This window comes from Falco punctatus (assembly GCF_963210335.1).
Source record: "Falco punctatus genome assembly, chromosome: 1".
NCBI lineage: Eukaryota > Metazoa > Chordata > Aves > Falconiformes > Falconidae > Falco > Falco punctatus.
Window position 1 is genome coordinate 6,277,073 of NC_137580.1, and position 16,884 is coordinate 6,293,956.

Consider the following 16,884-nt stretch of genomic DNA (forward strand, 5'->3'; position numbering starts at 1 on the left):
GGTTCCCAGGAAATTACAGTTTCGGGATCAAAATAATCTTTAGTTATAAAAAAAATCGCAATGCTTTCAACAAGTTTAAACTGACGAATTTACTAAGTTTATACAATGAACAGAACGCTATTAAAGCTCTTCTTTAATTTGCACTTTCCATCTGTGACTTTCCAAGCCGTTATAATATCTATACATCCCACATATTCCAGTATTTTCTAGTTATTTTACAAACTTCCATCTGTGGAAGTCTTACACTGAAAATAGAAAAGAGGATGAGGCAAACCTGTTACTATTTAGGCTTTTAAATCTTGTGGCAAAGAAATCAGAAGAACAAAACTTAAAAGAAACATTAGCAGTCACCTTGAGAATCTCTTTTCTTTCTCCTGACTAGTTCAGTTGTCCTTAAGTGCCAGAGGTGCAGTACAGGCTTGTTTTGGTTTTTTTGAAACTGCAGGATTTCTACTTGTTCAGGGAGGGTTGTGTGCTGTGTTTTGTTTGGTTTTGTCCTGGTTCTTGTTTTGTTTTGGTTTTTTTTTGGTTTATCTTCAGAAGTGATGGAAATCTTCGGTTTGTTTGATGGGGTTGTGATTTTGAGTGGGATAACGCTGAATTTAACCCTTGAATTGTAGAGGAGGTTTCTAAAAAAAACCTTTGTAAATGTGGCAGCTGCTGACTTCAGCAGGGTTTTACCAACAGCCAGGCCATAAGCTATTAAAAAAGACTCGTAATTAAAAAAAAAAAAAAGTCATAGCCACCCTATACAGTTAAGTTCACTGCCAAGTACTCCAGCTGTTAAGGTAAAAGGAAAGCATACTGTTGCAGACAGGTGTTGAAAAATAAAACTACCAAGTTCAGACCAGTGTATTCCTAAGCTATAAAACATGGCTGGAGAACATTTTGATGTTTTTCTCAAAGCACAGTGAGTCTATCAAGTGCTAATATCAAAAGACCGATGCAGCTCTCATTAATGTGATTGGGAAGACAACAGAGAATTGAATCAGACCTGAAAGAGGTACAGCAGTATCAGCTATCTGGGATGACATGATCCTCAGCAACACATTATAACTATTCCAGTTGAAATGCTTTAGCATCAGAGCAAGTAAAACTTGAATGTTATGAGGACTAAACATGGCATATCAGTAACAGGGCTCCATGATGTTATTATCTGTTTTGCTTTTTATATAATGACACACTCTGCTTACAGCTATAGCAAGCTCCCCCCCAGGCTTGGTGGGAGACAAGTGCACAGTCGCAGCAAGGCAAAGAAGAAATAACTTGCTTTTGCCAGCTGGTTCTGTAACAAGTGAAAAGTGGGTGTGCACACTGAAAATAATGCTGCCTGTGTCTGCAGGTATGATTTCCCATATCATATAAATTTCCAGAAAGGTTTTCTGTGTTGAGGTCATAGCTCTGAGCCCCATGACCGTGTTTATCAAAAGGTCCCAGGCAGAGTTGATGATGATGAGAGCTCTGGCAGCCAGCTCTCCCTCTCTTTTCCAGAGGCAGTAGCAATCACGTACCTTCACACTTAGAGATTTTACAGCATGTCTTTCAACTCATGACATGTGGACCTCGGGAGACCCACGAATGACTGCTGAAAGTCCCCGTGAAAGGCAATTGTGGGAAAGCAACCCTCTTGTCAGGAGTCTCAAATTATCTGTGGTTACACTGCTGCTTTGCTTGCTCTTGGCTATAGGCTGGCTTGTGTTCTTTCTAACTCACCTGCCACCCTGCAGTTGGCCACCTGTGCTCATATCTCTGTTTTTATGCAGAATAATAATGAAGAAGGTTGGGTTCAACACCTATTGATCGAAATCAATATTTTTCTGCCTCAATGACTGCTATATTGCCTCCCGAGGGGAAAAAAAATCTAATAGTATTTCATTCCTATAACATCAAATGAGAAAACAATGGAGAAAAGGTGTTTTCCACTCCATCAGCCCCTAAGTGAAATGCATAGTGGTGTTAGAAATTTGAATGCAGTTAGTAAAAGGAGCCAGTGGAGAGAAAGCTCAGTAAAAGAACAAAAAAGAATTAGATTTAATCATTCATCAAAGAGATGCTGCACCCTCTTAAGAAAGAAATGTCTCAAAATGAGACCGAGGAATAAGACAAATCCATTTTCAGATAAAAAGCTAGGAGAATATTCTAGGAAGTAAAGAAACTGGCTGAGAAGCTGGTAAAAGAGTGGGAAATTCTTATCCTTTGCAACTGTATAATTACCAGAATACATCTAATAAAACTTGCCTTTGCCATCAAGCTTTTTAGTGGGAAATTCACAATTTCATTGTAAGACCTAGCATTTCTGATTACCATGCTACTTGGGGGCCTGAAATAACACTTTGGGTGTGCGTGTGTTGTTAGGGGTAGAAAGCAGGTTCCAAAACGTGCCTGTGATAAACCAGCCTGAAGCCTGATCTCTTGCGCTGCTCTGAGGATGTTCACAGTTCTCAAGCAATGTGGTTGTCATAGCACCTCCAATAAAGTCCTGCCAGAACAGAGAAATACCACCTTTGAGGGGTTTTATAGGCCAATAAAAGAAGCTGGCTTGGACTGGTATCGAGACATGGAATAAGGCTTTACCAGCAACAACAAGTAAAGAATTATTGAATGTTGCTTTATGTGAGTAGTGACAAGAACGGTCCTATGGTAAAAACTCCTGGAAAAATTCATGCTAGACCACTGATGAGGAAAACATTGGTTGTCTTCAAACACACAAAAAAAGGAGAGGACTAGAACAAAAAGCAATATTTACTGTACAAGTCAAGAACTGCAGCTCTTGTCTTGACTGCTGTGAAATGATGCAGTTTTATAAAACACACAAAACCTTATTGAGCTACATAACTGGGAATCTACACTGTCCTGTCTGAAATCATTCCCTCCCCAAAACTGTCAAATAAAAATAAATCTCCCCAAACAAAAAGAGTGGAGACAATCAACCTCAAACATGGACACCTACAAATGCAACTTAAATCCTAGCTCCGGTATCGAATGCTAGTTTAGATGCCTATATTGGTCATAAAATTAGGCTTATTGACTTTGCATTAGCACTAAGATTATAAGGCGGCATGGCTTGAAGAAGTGATTGATACATGTTGATATAAGTATGTGCTTTAAGTTTTGACTGAGCTATAATTCTGCCAGGAAAACAAATATTTTTAACTGCTTTCAATGGTCTGAAAGATAGCCTCCATTCTTGGCAGCTGCTGTGGACTCACTGTATAATTTGTCTCTTTTCACAGCATCAGATGGCTGAGTACAATAATGTCAGCAAAGCAGCTATTCTGGATTCTGAGCATTAAAAGAAAGAAAGGGGGGAAAGAACAATATTAGAATAATTGTTGGCTTCCAGGACCTGGAATGCTCATTTTAAACAGATCCTTGAATATATAAATGGAATACTAAAAGACCGTTATTAACATTATATACTTTTACAGGCTGGAGAGGACAAACTGGTTAGTCTGTTGTCTGTCATACAAAAATGCAAGGCTCCTGTGGCACACAAGCACAGAATTAAAGCACCGAATGCCAAGCTGGTTTGCAATGTGCTTAAAAATAGGATTTATTGAAGAAATAAACAAGAAAACCTAATAAAAATAGTTTGATATTGGTTTTGTGAGTAGTGATACTAGGGTTCTTTACAGCATTTAATTTAATCCCATATGAATCCTGATAAAATATCCCTGCTCAGAGAGCAGTCTGTGTTCAATACAGTAACACAAGTGGACCCACAGACCTAAAAAAAAAAAAAAAAAGTTCATGAACTATCCTCATTCTGTTAAGGTGTTTTTAGTGGCTCTGCCAGCCATGATGTAGTCTTGGTCAAATACCTTTGCAGACCTTTATCAATGGTCTAGAAGGAAATAATTCTGATAAAAACATCAGCCAACAGCAAAATGTGTGGTGTAACAAAAGGATAAGTCAGTTATTCAGAGCAATTTGGAATGCTTTTTGACTGAGATACAGCACACCCCATAGGAAAACATAAAACTGAGTGGTTATGTCCCCAGAGACGCTGCATTATTGGTTATCTTTATCTACTGGAAAGCTGAATTCAGACCAAGATGCATTTTAATACAGCATAAAGTTGTGTATATAGGAAAAAAGAGCACAGCTCACACCGAGAGGGGAGCTGTTGGTGTATCTCTGGGACATGCTAAGATTTCAGACGGATATCTGCCTGACTTCCTGACTACAAAGTTCCCCGGCGCAGTGCTGGTGAGAAGTTAATGGATTCGATTGCTATACATAGGAGTACAGGAATCTCTTCCTGGAGTCCTGCGGTGACTTTTCCTTGATATATCATCCTAGTGAAACTAGAAACTCCTTCCTGGGAAGACCTCGGCAGGCCTCTGAACAGCTTTTAGTTCCACCATGTGCCCTTGCAAGGAAGACATTAGGCAGGTGAGAAGATCAAGTCCATCCTAAAAGGACTCTGGTATCTTTTATCACAAATGAAGCTGGGGTCTGTAGATGATGACAGAACCATTTACGTTAGAAAAGACCTGTAAGATCGTAGAATCCATTGTAAACTGTAATGATCTAAGTGTGGGCAAGGCTCCAGCTGCCTGCAAGAAATAATGAAAATGCCCAGTGCCAAGTCCCAGGTTCCTCAGGAGTGCGGTGCATCAAACGGGGCTTTTGTGGTCTCGCCAAGTACAAAACACAGAAACCTACCTGCCAGATCTGCTGAAATCGTAACTGGTTCCTATTCAGGCTGTAGAATAAAATCCTTTGCCTGTTGTAATACCCGACTATAAGCACGAGACCTCCGAGGACTGTGTGAGATGATGGGTACACATTCAATTTTAATTTAGCTTACACAGGAAGGAAACATGCTTAAACATTGTCTTTCTGCCCTACCATGCTTTTCATTTCATTCATCAGCTCTCTGCTGGCTTTCTGTGCCTCTTGCTTTCTCCGCTCTACTTTCTGTGCCTTCCAGTACAACATTTCAGCGGTATCGTTGGCTGCTTTGGGCAAAACAGCACTGGAAACACATTAAATGTGACAGCCAGATGTGTTGATCTGTTGACACTGGACACTGTGAGGTAGCTATTAAGATTTTTTGCAGTGGAGTGTGAACTGGGTGGTGTTGGGATTAGATTGCTTTTTCTGTATCTGGAGGTGAAAGCCTGATGAAGTGTTGGGCTGTGTTATCAACAAAGCTGTAGGCAAGAGGAAAAGTGCAAAATGACCTTTTCTTCACTTTCTTTCTGTTCTTACAAGTCGTGAGTGGTGGAACACTTTCTAGCATAGCCTTAACTGTCTAAATTTATTTGTTTTAATCTAGGAGGGGTCAAACCTCTACCCATGTTGTGGGTAGAGTAATTCCACTGACATGAGCAGAGCTACTCTAGACTTAGGCTAATGCAATGTGAAGTAGAAGTTGGCTTAGGATGTCTCTCTGTCATGGTTTACTCATAGGCTTTAAGAATTACAGAGGGGAAACAGATCCACACTGAAAGTTTCCAGTGAGCTTCAGGGAAGGATCTGGGGAGTTTCCCTGAGTTTTAAAACCTCTCTTCTTTTTTTTTTTTTCTTCCCCCTCTCTCTTTATTACCCTCATGCTAAGCAAAAACAAACAAACAAACAAACAAAAAAAAAACCCAACCCCCCAAAAACTTTATTAAAGTTCCCAGAATTTTGATTTTTTGAAGCAGTTCGGGTAGCACTTCCACTGGAGATGGTCACAGTTTCCACAGGTTTTAGTTCTTTAGTAGCTTCCCTACGCCAACAAAATCACAGGTTTGTTTCAGTTTCAGTCTGAATAACAAGGACAAACACTGTTGCAGGTGATGGTTGATTTTTCTCCTGCTTCCTACCCCAGCAAGTGCCTCAGAACTACTCTTATCTCAAGGCAAGATGCGGAGCCCTTACGCAGCTGGCACTGTTCTCGTTTGCGACTCAGGGCACTCGCTGGCCATGATCCTGTGGCTAGCAATCAAGATTTCCTTAACTGCTTTTTGGTTTTGTTTTTGTTTTCTTTTTCTTTCCTGGAATGTCCTGTCTTTTTGCTACTGATATGTGAAATAATGTAGCATTTGTGATATCCACAGTCACATCCACATCTTCATATAAACAAACTGTTCATCTTTCAGGGGGCAAAATTATGGGCGGTGACAGACGAGAGAACCTTTCTCAAGCGATTTACCACGCTGCTCTGTTAACTCACTGAAAACGTGTCTGGCTGACAGTAGCAGTGACAGCATAGGCAGGTTTGTGTTGGTTTATATCTACCATAGCTGCTTAATTTTCAATGTTGTTTTTTTTTTTTTTTTTTTCTTAGCCATTAAAATATTTTCTCCAAAATAAAAAAGAATACCGTAAAATTATTATTCTTAAAACATCTCCTACCTGTGGCTACGTTTGAAATAGAAGCTCACATTAAAAATAGAATACAACTGCAATGAGAATATTATGATGATTTTTTTTTTTTTTGCCTGAAATTGTTTCGGTAACTGAAAATTGGCTGTAAATTTTATATAATGTCTGTAAATAATTTGATTGAAAAAATACTTTCTGAATACTATGAGATGGGATTTTGATATACTGAAACACTTCAGGAATTTAAAAGTTGGTGGGTTTTTTTTCTTTTGTAGGTAGCTTATATCTAGAAATACACCTAAGCTAGCTTTACATCTACGGATACAAGAAGCTTAAGCAATGCTGTTTCTGAAACCACCTGATGATATTTAAAGTCATCGTATAAGATCAGTGATATAATTCCAAATAGTAAATTACACTGTAAGCTGACAAATAGATAGTTTTATTCATTTTATGTAAATTGCAAAATTTTGCAGTGTATCATTTTGTGTTAATATAATGCAAGGGGCACGTGTCATAATTCTGGTATCCAATATTGACAGGCATTATTTGCAAGTGTCTAGAATAGAATAAACCTGGTGCTTTAACACCTATTGTCTAGATATTCTCCTGTTTTCTAGACAGTCTCTTTTCCAGAATTTTATGCAATTTGCCTACCTCAGATGTACAGCATGTAAAAGGCTGATGCTGAGTTTTAGTATGTTTGAATTTGCTTACTTTTGTAGCAGTATTTTTCATTTGGGCATTTGAGAGAAGAATCCAGAGGAAAGTGCAAACTGTGGGCACAGAAAAGCTTGAACAACGGTAGACCAAGATTGTGTCTGTTCCACACAAAAAATATACTTGATTAATGATGCATTCTGACCTAGTCGTTAGTAAACGGACCAAAATCCTTCCAGGGGGGTGTCAGAACACCCAGCGTGTTTTTCAGTACTGTGTTTTTGACTTTGAACTCAAGTTTAGTGAGCAGATGTGAAAAATCCCAGGCAGTGAGAAACACCTGTAGAGGCAAACGGTTGAAGAGTTATCCTGGCTAAGGCTGATGCTGGCGTATGCTGGTAATCCTCCCTCTTCACCCCATATAATCTTTTTCTTTTTGCGAATGGAGTAGTACCGTTGTTTTCTGCTGATTCCGAACACCTCATCTCAAGTAGGGGCATCTTTGTGGTGGAAATAAAGCAGCCACTCAGCTCCGCAGGGCTTGCTGCAGGCACGGCTCGGTGCGCGCCGGTAGATGGAGTAAAACATCAAAGAACCGGTGCAGACCTGAACAGCGGTACGTGATCCCGGCAGCCAGGCAGGGCCCGCGGTCACTTGTCGCATCGCTTTACCGTCCCGCTCCTTGCAAGAGGAAAGGAGGCGTTTCCACTAACAGTTTGTAGGTAAATTTGCTGTTTCCTACAGAGCCGTCCAGGGCGGCTAGAAAAAGCCGAGCACTTTCAGGCACAAACGTCCTTCTCCGTGTCGGCAGCAGATGCTGGAAGGTGCAAAACTAAACACCGGCTGAGGGCAGCCGCGTCCGAGAGGGGGGGTCCCGGCGGTGGCACGGGGTGCCCGTGCAGGGAGGGGTGCTGGGCACCAGCGCTCCCGCCCGCCGTGCCACGGGGCCGTGCTGGCCGTGGAGGGGGGCTCCTCGCCCGACGGAGAGGGGGTTTGCGGGAGTTGATGGCCCGAGGCACCTCGTTGCCTTAGGTGACGGTACCGGGCAGGGGCAGGAACCACCGCTTCGCCCCTACTAACCCGGTCAAGGCTCCCGGTACTGTTTGTTTGATCTTCCTTTTGAAATCCCATCGGGGGGTGGGGGGGCAAAGTACGACATGGACGTGACACAAACTGCCTTTGACACCTTATCCTCACAGTTCTTCCAACCCCACATTACTCGTACGCTCTCCTAGTATCTTTTCACCAAACTTCTCTCTTTTCTTACTTTTTCCTGTTGGAAAATCCACTGCCGGGTTCATTAACTACTTCACGGGGAGAAAGAAACTCCGTATTTGCTGATTTCGTTACGTGGCTGGGCTGCGTGTGCCCGGTCAGTTGCACTGCTGCCCCCAGGCTGGCCGACGGCCGCGCTGGCATCCCTGCTCGCGCTGGGGTGTCACCGAACTCGGCATCAGCCTGTTGCCCCCGCTGGCCGCGGGGCCGTCCCTGCCCTGGCCCCCGGCGGGATTAGGGCTCTCCGCGCTGCTTGCACCGGGTCGGGACGGAGCAAGGTGTGGGCTGGCGGGGGGGCGGCGCCCTCACCCACACCTAGGGCGCAGTTTCCAAGTGATGCTCCTGCATCCCTGCGATGCTTCACTCCCCCAGCCCCGCGCCCGGGACAGCGAGCCTCCGTCCCGTCCCGTCCCGGCTCACCGGGCGGGCGGCGGGCAGCAGAGGGCGCTCTCGGCCCGCGCTTGGAGCGCGGCGGGGCCCGGGGCTGCCGGCACCGCGCTGCCGCTTGCGCTCCGTGTCCCGGGAAGTTTACCGCTGCACAGCGGAGCATCTTCGCGGGGATAACGTGTCGCGCCCCCCGCGCAGCCCATAAGTTCCTTCCAGACCCGCTTTAAAAATGCGGCGCGGCGCGGCCGCCCGTCGCCACGTCCCTCGCCGTGCGGGGCAGGCGCGACACCGCCCCTCCTCGGCCCGACCGCGGCGAGGCGGGGGGTCCCCGCCGCCCCGACCCCCTCCGCACTGCACGCGGGAGCGGGCGGGGGGGCTGCGCCTCCCTCCCGGGACAGCCGGATGGGCACAGCCCCCCCGCCCTGCCCCGCCGCCTCCCCCGGGCGCAGGGGCCGGGGCGGACCCCCAGGTGCGCGGGGTGGCGGGGCCCCCGCCGGGCGGGGCGGGGCGGTGGGCGGGGCGCCGGCGGGCGGGGCGGCCAATGGGAGGCCGGGGGGGGAGCCGGCCCCGGGCGTCAAGAGGGAAGGGATCAATGAGCGCCGGGCAAAGTTGGGGCCGGGCGGCGGCGAGTGCTGCGGCCCTGGATTACAAACCCGGCGGCGCCGCGCACCGCCGCTGAGCACCGCCGCTGAGCGCCCGCGCCCGGGCATGGTGGCGGGGCGGCGGCCGCTGAGGAGCGGCGGAGCGCGGGGCTCCCGGCGGTAGCGACGGCGGCTGGTGAGCGGCGATGCGGCGCGGCGCCCCCGGCCGCCCCCCAGCCCCGGAGCGGCGGCGGGAGGAGCGGCGGCGGCAGGAGCGGCAGCGGCGGAGCGCCCCGTGAGCGCGGCGCGCCGGCGGGTCTGCTCCCGTCCGCGGCGGGACAGGGCGAGCGGAGCCTCCGCGGGTGAGGAGAGCGGGCGGGAAAGCGGGAGCGGGGGGAGGCGGATCCCCGGGGGGCGCCGCCGGGAGCAGCGGCCTCGGGGCGCCGTCCCCCCCGGGGCGCCATGGGCCGCCCCGCCGCCGGCCGCGGGGCCCCGCTGCTACCGCTGCTGCTGCTGCTGCCGCCGCTGCTGCTGCTGCTGCCGCTGGGCGCCGCCGCGGAGCCCCGCCAGGTCTTCCGGGTGCTGGAGGAGCAGCCGCCCGGCACCTGGGTGGGCACCATCGCCACCCGGCCCGGCTTCACCTACCGCCTGAGCGAGCACCATGCCCTCTTCTCCATCAACGGCACCTCGGGCGCCCTGCACACCCGCGCCACCATCGACCGCGAGAGCCTGGCCAGCGACGTGGTGGACCTGGTGGTGCTCTCCAGCCAGCCCACCTACCCCAGCGAGGTGCGGGTCCTGGTGCTCGACCTCAATGACAACGCGCCCGTCTTCCCCGACCCCTCCATCGTGGTGACTTTCAAGGAGGACACGGGCAGCGGGCGCCAGCTTATCCTGGACACGGCCACCGACGCCGACAGCGGCACCAACGGCGTAGACCACGGCTCCTATCGCATCGTGGCCGGCAACGAGGAGGGACGTTTCCGGCTCAACATCACTCTCAACCCCAGCGGTGAAGGAGCTTTCTTGCACCTGGTTTCCAGGGGTGGGCTGGACCGGGAGGCCACCCCCAGCTACCAGCTGTTGGTGCAGGTGGAGGACAAGGGCGAGCCCCGTCGGCGGGGGTACCTTCAGGTCAACGTCACTGTCCAGGACATCAATGATAACCCACCCGTCTTCAGCCAGACTCTTTACCAGGCACGAGTGCCTGAGGATGCGCCTGTTGGGGCCAGTGTTCTCCAGGTCGCTGCAGCTGATGCTGATGAAGGCACCAACGCTGACATCCGCTACCGCCTGGAAGGAGGTGATGGCAGCAGTGGCGGCGGGGAGGGGGCTGGCAGCCTCCCGTTTGAGGTGGACCCTGAGAGCGGCGTGATCCGCATCCGGGAGCGCTTGGACTATGAGATGCGACAGCAGTACTCGCTGACGGTGCAGGCCATGGACCGAGGGGTGCCAGCACTGAGCGGCCGGGCTGAGGCACTCATCCGCCTGCTCGATGTCAACGACAACGAGCCCCGGGTAAAGTTTCGCTATTTCCCAGCCACCTCCCGCTTTGCCTCCGTGGACGAGAATGCAGCCCCCGGCACAGTGGTGGCCCTGCTGACAGTGAGTGATGCAGACTCCCCTGCAGCCAACGGGAACATCTCTGTGTCAATCCTGGCAGGAAACGAGCAGCAGCACTTTGAGGTGCACAGTAGTAAGGTACCCAACCTCAGCCTTATAAAGGTAGCAGCTGCGTTGGACCGGGAGCGCATCCCGGCCTATAACCTGACAGTGGCAGTGGCGGATAACTATGGAGCCCTGCCGGCACCACCGGGCTCCCCAACTTCTACCTTTTCCCCTGATGGGGTGGTGACAGCTCCTGTCAGCCGCTCCTCTGTAGCTAGCCTGGTGATTTTTGTGAATGACATTAATGACCACCCTCCAGTCTTTGGGCAGTCGGTCTACAGGGTGAACATCAGTGAGGAGGTGCCCCTGGGCAGCTACGTGCGGGGCCTGAGTGCCACGGACCGTGACTCGGGCCTCAATGCCAACCTCAAATACAGCATCGTCTCGGGAAATGAGCTTGGCTGGTTTCGCATCAGCGAACACAGCGGGTTGGTCACCACAGCCGGCCCAGAGGGCAGCACCACTGGGCATGCCATGGGCACATCCATCTCCAGCGGGCTGGACCGGGAGACTGCTTCTCAGGTGGTGCTCAACATCAGTGCCCGTGACCAGGGGGTGCAGCCCAAGTTCTCCTATGCCCAGTTGGTGGTGACCATCCTGGATGTCAATGACAACAAACCTCGCTTTAGTCAACCCGAGGGCTACCAGGTGTCCCTGGCTGAAAACTCCCCGTCGGGGACTGAGCTGCTGGTCCTGAGCGCTACAGATGGGGACCTGGGGGACAACGGGACTGTCCGCTTCTCCCTGCAGGAAGCTGAGCCAGTGGTGGCAGCAGTTGGCCCCTCCTCGGTGACCCCTCGCTGGATCTTTCGCTTAGATCCTGTGTCGGGCAAGCTCAGCACTGTCTCGCAGCTGGACCGGGAGGAGCAGGCATACTTCTCCCTGCAGGTCCTGGCCACTGATTTAGGCTCTCCTCCCCTTTCTTCGATAGCCCGAGTTAACGTGAGCCTCCTGGATGTGAATGACAATAGCCCTGTGTTTTATCCTGTTCAGTATTTTGCCCATATCCAAGAGAATGAGCCAGCTGGGACCTATGTGACCACAGTGTCTGCCACAGACCCTGATCTGGGACCCAATGGGACAGTCAAGTACAGCATCTCTGCTGGAGACACCTCTAGGTTTCAGGTCCATGGCCAGACAGGGGTCATCACAACAAAAATAGCCCTTGACAGGGAGGAGAAAACTGCTTACCAGTTGCAGATCGTGGCCACTGATGGTGGCCATCTTCAGTCACAGAACCAAGCCATTGTCACCATCACTGTCTTGGACACCCAGGACAATCCACCAGTTTTTAGCCAGGGCGTGTACAGTTTTGTTGTCTTTGAAAATGTTGCCCTGGGTTACCATGTAGGTACTGTTTTCGCTTCCACCATGGACCTCAACACCAACATCAGTTACCTTATTACAACAGGTGACCAAAGGGGCGTGTTTGCCATCAACAGGGTGACAGGACAGATCACCACAGCTAGTATTATTGACAGGGAGGAGCAAGCGTTTTACCAGCTGAAGGTAGTTGCTAGCGGTGGGGTGATAACTGGTGATGCTGTGGTTAATATAACTGTCAAAGATTTAAATGACAATTCCCCACACTTTATTCATGCGGTGGAAAGTGTAAATGTGGTTGAAAACTGGAAAGCTGGGCATGCCATATTCCAGGCCAAAGCTGTTGATCCTGATGAAGGTGTTAATGGCATGGTCCTTTACAGCCTTAAGCAAAACCCAAAGGGCTTGTTCTTGATCAATGAGCAAACGGGTGCCATAAGCTTAATAGGGCCGCTTGACATAAATGCTGGGTCTTACCAGGTTGAAATCCTGGCCTCGGATATGGGGGTGCCGCAGCTGTCCTCCAACTTTATCCTGACTGTCTCTGTTCACGACGTAAATGATAACCCACCTGCGTTCGACCAGCTTTCCTATGAAATTACTATTTTGGAGTCAGAGCCTGTGAATTCCAGGTTCTTTAAGGTGCAGGCTTCCGACAAAGACTCGGGAGTGAACGGTGAAATAGCTTACAGCATAATTGAAGGAAATACTGGGGATGCCTTTGGCATATTCCCAGATGGTCAGCTGTATATAAAAAGTGAACTGGACCGTGAACTTCAGGAAAGATATATTTTACTGGTTGTTGCCTCTGACAGAGCAGTAGAACCACTCAATGCTACCGTAAATGTTACTGTAATTCTGGAGGATGTGAATGATAACAGGCCCCTGTTCAACAGCACCAACTACGTATTTTATTTTGAAGAGGAGCAGAGGGGTGGATCCTATGTAGGTAAAATAAATGCTGTAGATAAAGACTTTGGGCCAAATGGTGAAGTCAGATATTCATTTGAGCATATGCAGCCAGATTTTGAGCTGAACGCGGTAACAGGGGAAATAAGAAGCACTCATCAGTTTGACAGAGAAGCTCTTATGAGACAAAGGGGAGCTGCGGTATTTAGTCTCACGGTAATAGCAACAGACCAGGGACTGCCAAAGCCTCTAAAGGACCAGGCAACTGTACAAATCTACATGAAAGACATCAATGATAATGCCCCCAAATTTCTGAAAGATCTTTACCAAGCTACTATATCAGAATTGGCAGCAAATCTGACACAGGTGCTGAGAGTTTCTGCCTCAGATGTTGATGAAGGGGTTAATGGATTGATTCACTACTCTGTAATCAAGGGGAATGAAGAAAAACAGTTTGCGATAGATAGTAGCACAGGCCAAGTGACGTTAGTAGGCAAACTAGATCATGAAGCTACTGCGTCATATTCACTTGTCATCCAAGCGGTAGACTCTGGAGCAGTTTCCCTAAGCTCAACTTGCATGTTGAGCATTGATGTGCTGGATGAAAATGACAACAGTCCTTCCTTCCCTAAATCAACCTTGTTAGTGGATGTCTTGGAAAACATGAGGGTTGGTGAACTTGTGTCATCTGTCACTGCCACTGACTCCGATTCAGGTGACAATGCTGACCTCCACTACAGCATTACGGGGACAAACAATCATGGGACCTTTAGCATCAGTCCCAACACTGGTAGTATTTTTCTTGCAAAGAAACTGGACTTTGAGACACAGTCTCTATATAAGCTAAATATAACAGCAAAAGACCAAGGAAGGCCACCACGGTCATCTACAATGTCAGTGGTAATACATGTTAGGGATTTCAATGACAACCCTCCCAATTTTCCTCCAGGGGACATCTTTAAATCTATTGTTGAGAATGTTCCTGTTGGTAGCTCTGTTATTTCTGTGACTGCTCACGATCCGGATGCAGATATTAACGGGCAGCTGACGTACGCAATCATTCAACAGATGCCAAGGGGTAATCATTTCCGTATAGATGAAGTGAGAGGGACAATATTTACCAACGCTGAAATAGATCGTGAGTTTGCTAATCTCTTTGAATTAACAGTCAAAGCCACCGACCAGGCGGTTCCTGTGGAGTCCAGACGATTTGCTTTGAAGAATGTGACCATTTTGGTGACGGACCAAAATGACAATGTTCCTGTGTTCGTATCGCAAAATGCTCTCGCAGCCGACCCCTCGGCTGTGATCGGTTCCATCCTGACGACCATTATTGCTGCGGATCCTGATGAGGGTGCCAATGGGGAAGTGGAATATGAAATAGTCAATGGAGATACCGAAACCTTTATTGTGGATCGCTACAGTGGAGACTTAAGAGTAGCGTCAGCTTTGGTACCTTCTCAACTCATATACAATCTCATAGTTTCTGCCACGGATCTTGGCCCTGAAAGGAGAAAATCCACCACCGAGATGACTATAATTTTGCAAGGGGTCGATGGGCCTGTTTTCACTCAGCCAAAGTACATAACCATCTTAAAAGAAGGCGAGCCCATTGGGACAAACGTGATCTCTATCGAAGCAGCAAGTCCACGGGGCTCTGAAGCTCAGGTGGAATACTACATTGTGTCTGTCCGATGCGAAGATAAGAGTCTTGGGCGCCTCTTCACCATTGGGCGCCATACTGGTGTCATCCAGACCGCTGCCATCTTGGACAGGGAGCAAGGAGCGCGCCTCTACTTGGTGGATGTTTATGCCATTGAAAAGTCGTCTGTTCTGCCTCGCACGCAACGAGCAGAGGTAAAGCTTTAATTCAGTAATTACTACCTGTTTGCTTTCTAAACGAACCATTTTGCGTATTTGTTGTTAGCTGTTTTACAGATGGTAGCACACTGCAAAAGACCTGAAAGTTAAGGCTGCTGATAACCTTTCAATTAGTCTGCCTCAATCTGTTTCTCTCAAAGCTGCCTCTAGAAATTTGAGAGAGGCTTAGGCGTAGTGCATAAATTTGGCTTCTGTAGGCACAATCTCGGTCAGATGAATTTTAGATACTAAGTACTTCAGCTGCTAAAAGTTGTAATAATGGACGTTTTGGAGTTTTACATGCCTTCTCATTTTAACAATTGTTAATTGTTTTAAATCTTCCTATTCCTATGTGAATATATATATATGTTTAACTGAACTGCTTTCGCTACAGTCATTGTGTCAGTATTTATCTGAGAACTGGTCAGTAGGGGATTGCTCTCTGACCAGCTCACCTGGTGTCTCAAGTCTTGGGTGTGCTTGGCATCTCTGCCGGGTTAAGTCCCTCAGATAGGTCTACTCCTGCGTGTTTGATTTATGTTACTTCTTTGCCCTTACTGATGACTATAAAAATGGCCTTGTTTCTGTCCTTGGATGTGACAGATGGTAAAAGCGTAACATTTGAGCTGGCAACCTTTCTTATCACAAAACCATTCACCTTGACTGAAGGGTCTTTAATGTTCTCTGCGTGAGCAGCTTCAGGAGCAAAGGGTGGAAAGCGAGTTGAAACATCATCTGTGAAGTATCAGTGTTTTATTTGCTGTGTCTGGTAATTGAGCCACAGAGCTGATAGTTTACACCATTCTTGCTGCCTTCTGCGGGACTACTGAGAAGCCTGGTGCGGCAGGGAGCCTCGTGTTTGTTTTTCAGTTGCACCATCTTCTGGAGCTGCCTTCTGCACTTCACTGTGAGCCATTTCACTTGCAGGTCCTGGCACTTTGGGGCTGGCACTGCTGAGTGGGTCAACCAGCAGAGGATGCTGGTAGTGCGTGGCAGTTCAAGCGTTTCCCTCACGAGCCGAACGTATTGCCTCAGTATTGCATAGCCCTATGCATCCCAGGCATTACTCTCCAGCTATACTTCCTCGCAGGAATTATGTCTTAGTTCTGAGCCACAAAGCATACTGTGGTGGTTTGGGTGGGTTTTGTTTCTTTTTTTTTCTTTTTTTTTTTTTTTTCTTTTTGATTTTAGCAGATGTGGTATTTCTGATTCTCACTTGGCAGCTGTAGCTTTTTTGTTCCTAGCCACTTCATCATTGTTTTACTGTGGCTTAAGTATGTTCTGTACAGGTATGAAACCTCACTGTCCTATACTGTCTGATGCTCTACAAAGTAATTGTTGAGGCGGAGAGTTTGAGCACTGTTCTCAAAGATAGAATTCTTAGCACGTATGGGAGAGCTCATCTTGGTGCGTGTGCTACATGCTGTTGATTACCATGTTTTGAAGAACAGTAGTGTACTGGAAAATTGCTTGTTCTAGTGGTGCTGCTGGTTTAAATAATTCATGCTGTTCTTATGAGAAGATTCCTCTTACATAGGTCTTTGTACCACTGCTGGTATTTGTAAAAGATTTAACCTTTGTAATTTTTTCTAATTATTACTATGTTAAATTTTGTCTTGGTAGACCGTTGTTTTGAGGGTTAAGCCTTTGTCAGTGAGTATTTGGATTGTAATCCCTCAACTTTGAGTCTGCCTGCATGACCAAAGAGTTCCTTGACTGTAGAAGGACTTACAGGAGACCCTATGGTTGCAATAGTCTTGCACATTGTAAAAGTATTTAATGTGACTATTTGGTGAGCAAGGAGGAGAACCGCCATTGAAACTTTAAACAAATTTTACATTGTTGAATACAAACCACTCCTGAAATCAAAAGCAAATGTTTTATTCTGTTAAGAACATTGAAA

General features: G+C 47.9%; 1 protein-coding gene across 2 annotated transcripts in view; it reads left to right on the plus strand.

Annotated features, from left to right (window-relative positions):
- The window catches only part of FAT4 (FAT atypical cadherin 4), a 366,865-nt gene that overhangs the window by 202,513 nt on the left and 147,468 nt on the right, over positions 1-16,884 (plus strand). Inside the window, exon 2 of one of the 2 annotated variants that reach the window (XM_080373767.1) lies at positions 1,013-14,978. In XM_080373767.1, coding sequence (XP_080229893.1) covers positions 9,684-14,978 — 5,295 coding nt within the window. In that variant the 5' untranslated portion in view covers positions 1,013-9,683. Of the gene's footprint in view, positions 1-97; positions 14,979-16,884 lie in introns of those variants that run through there. The other variant, XM_080373766.1, reaches the window with a different exon arrangement.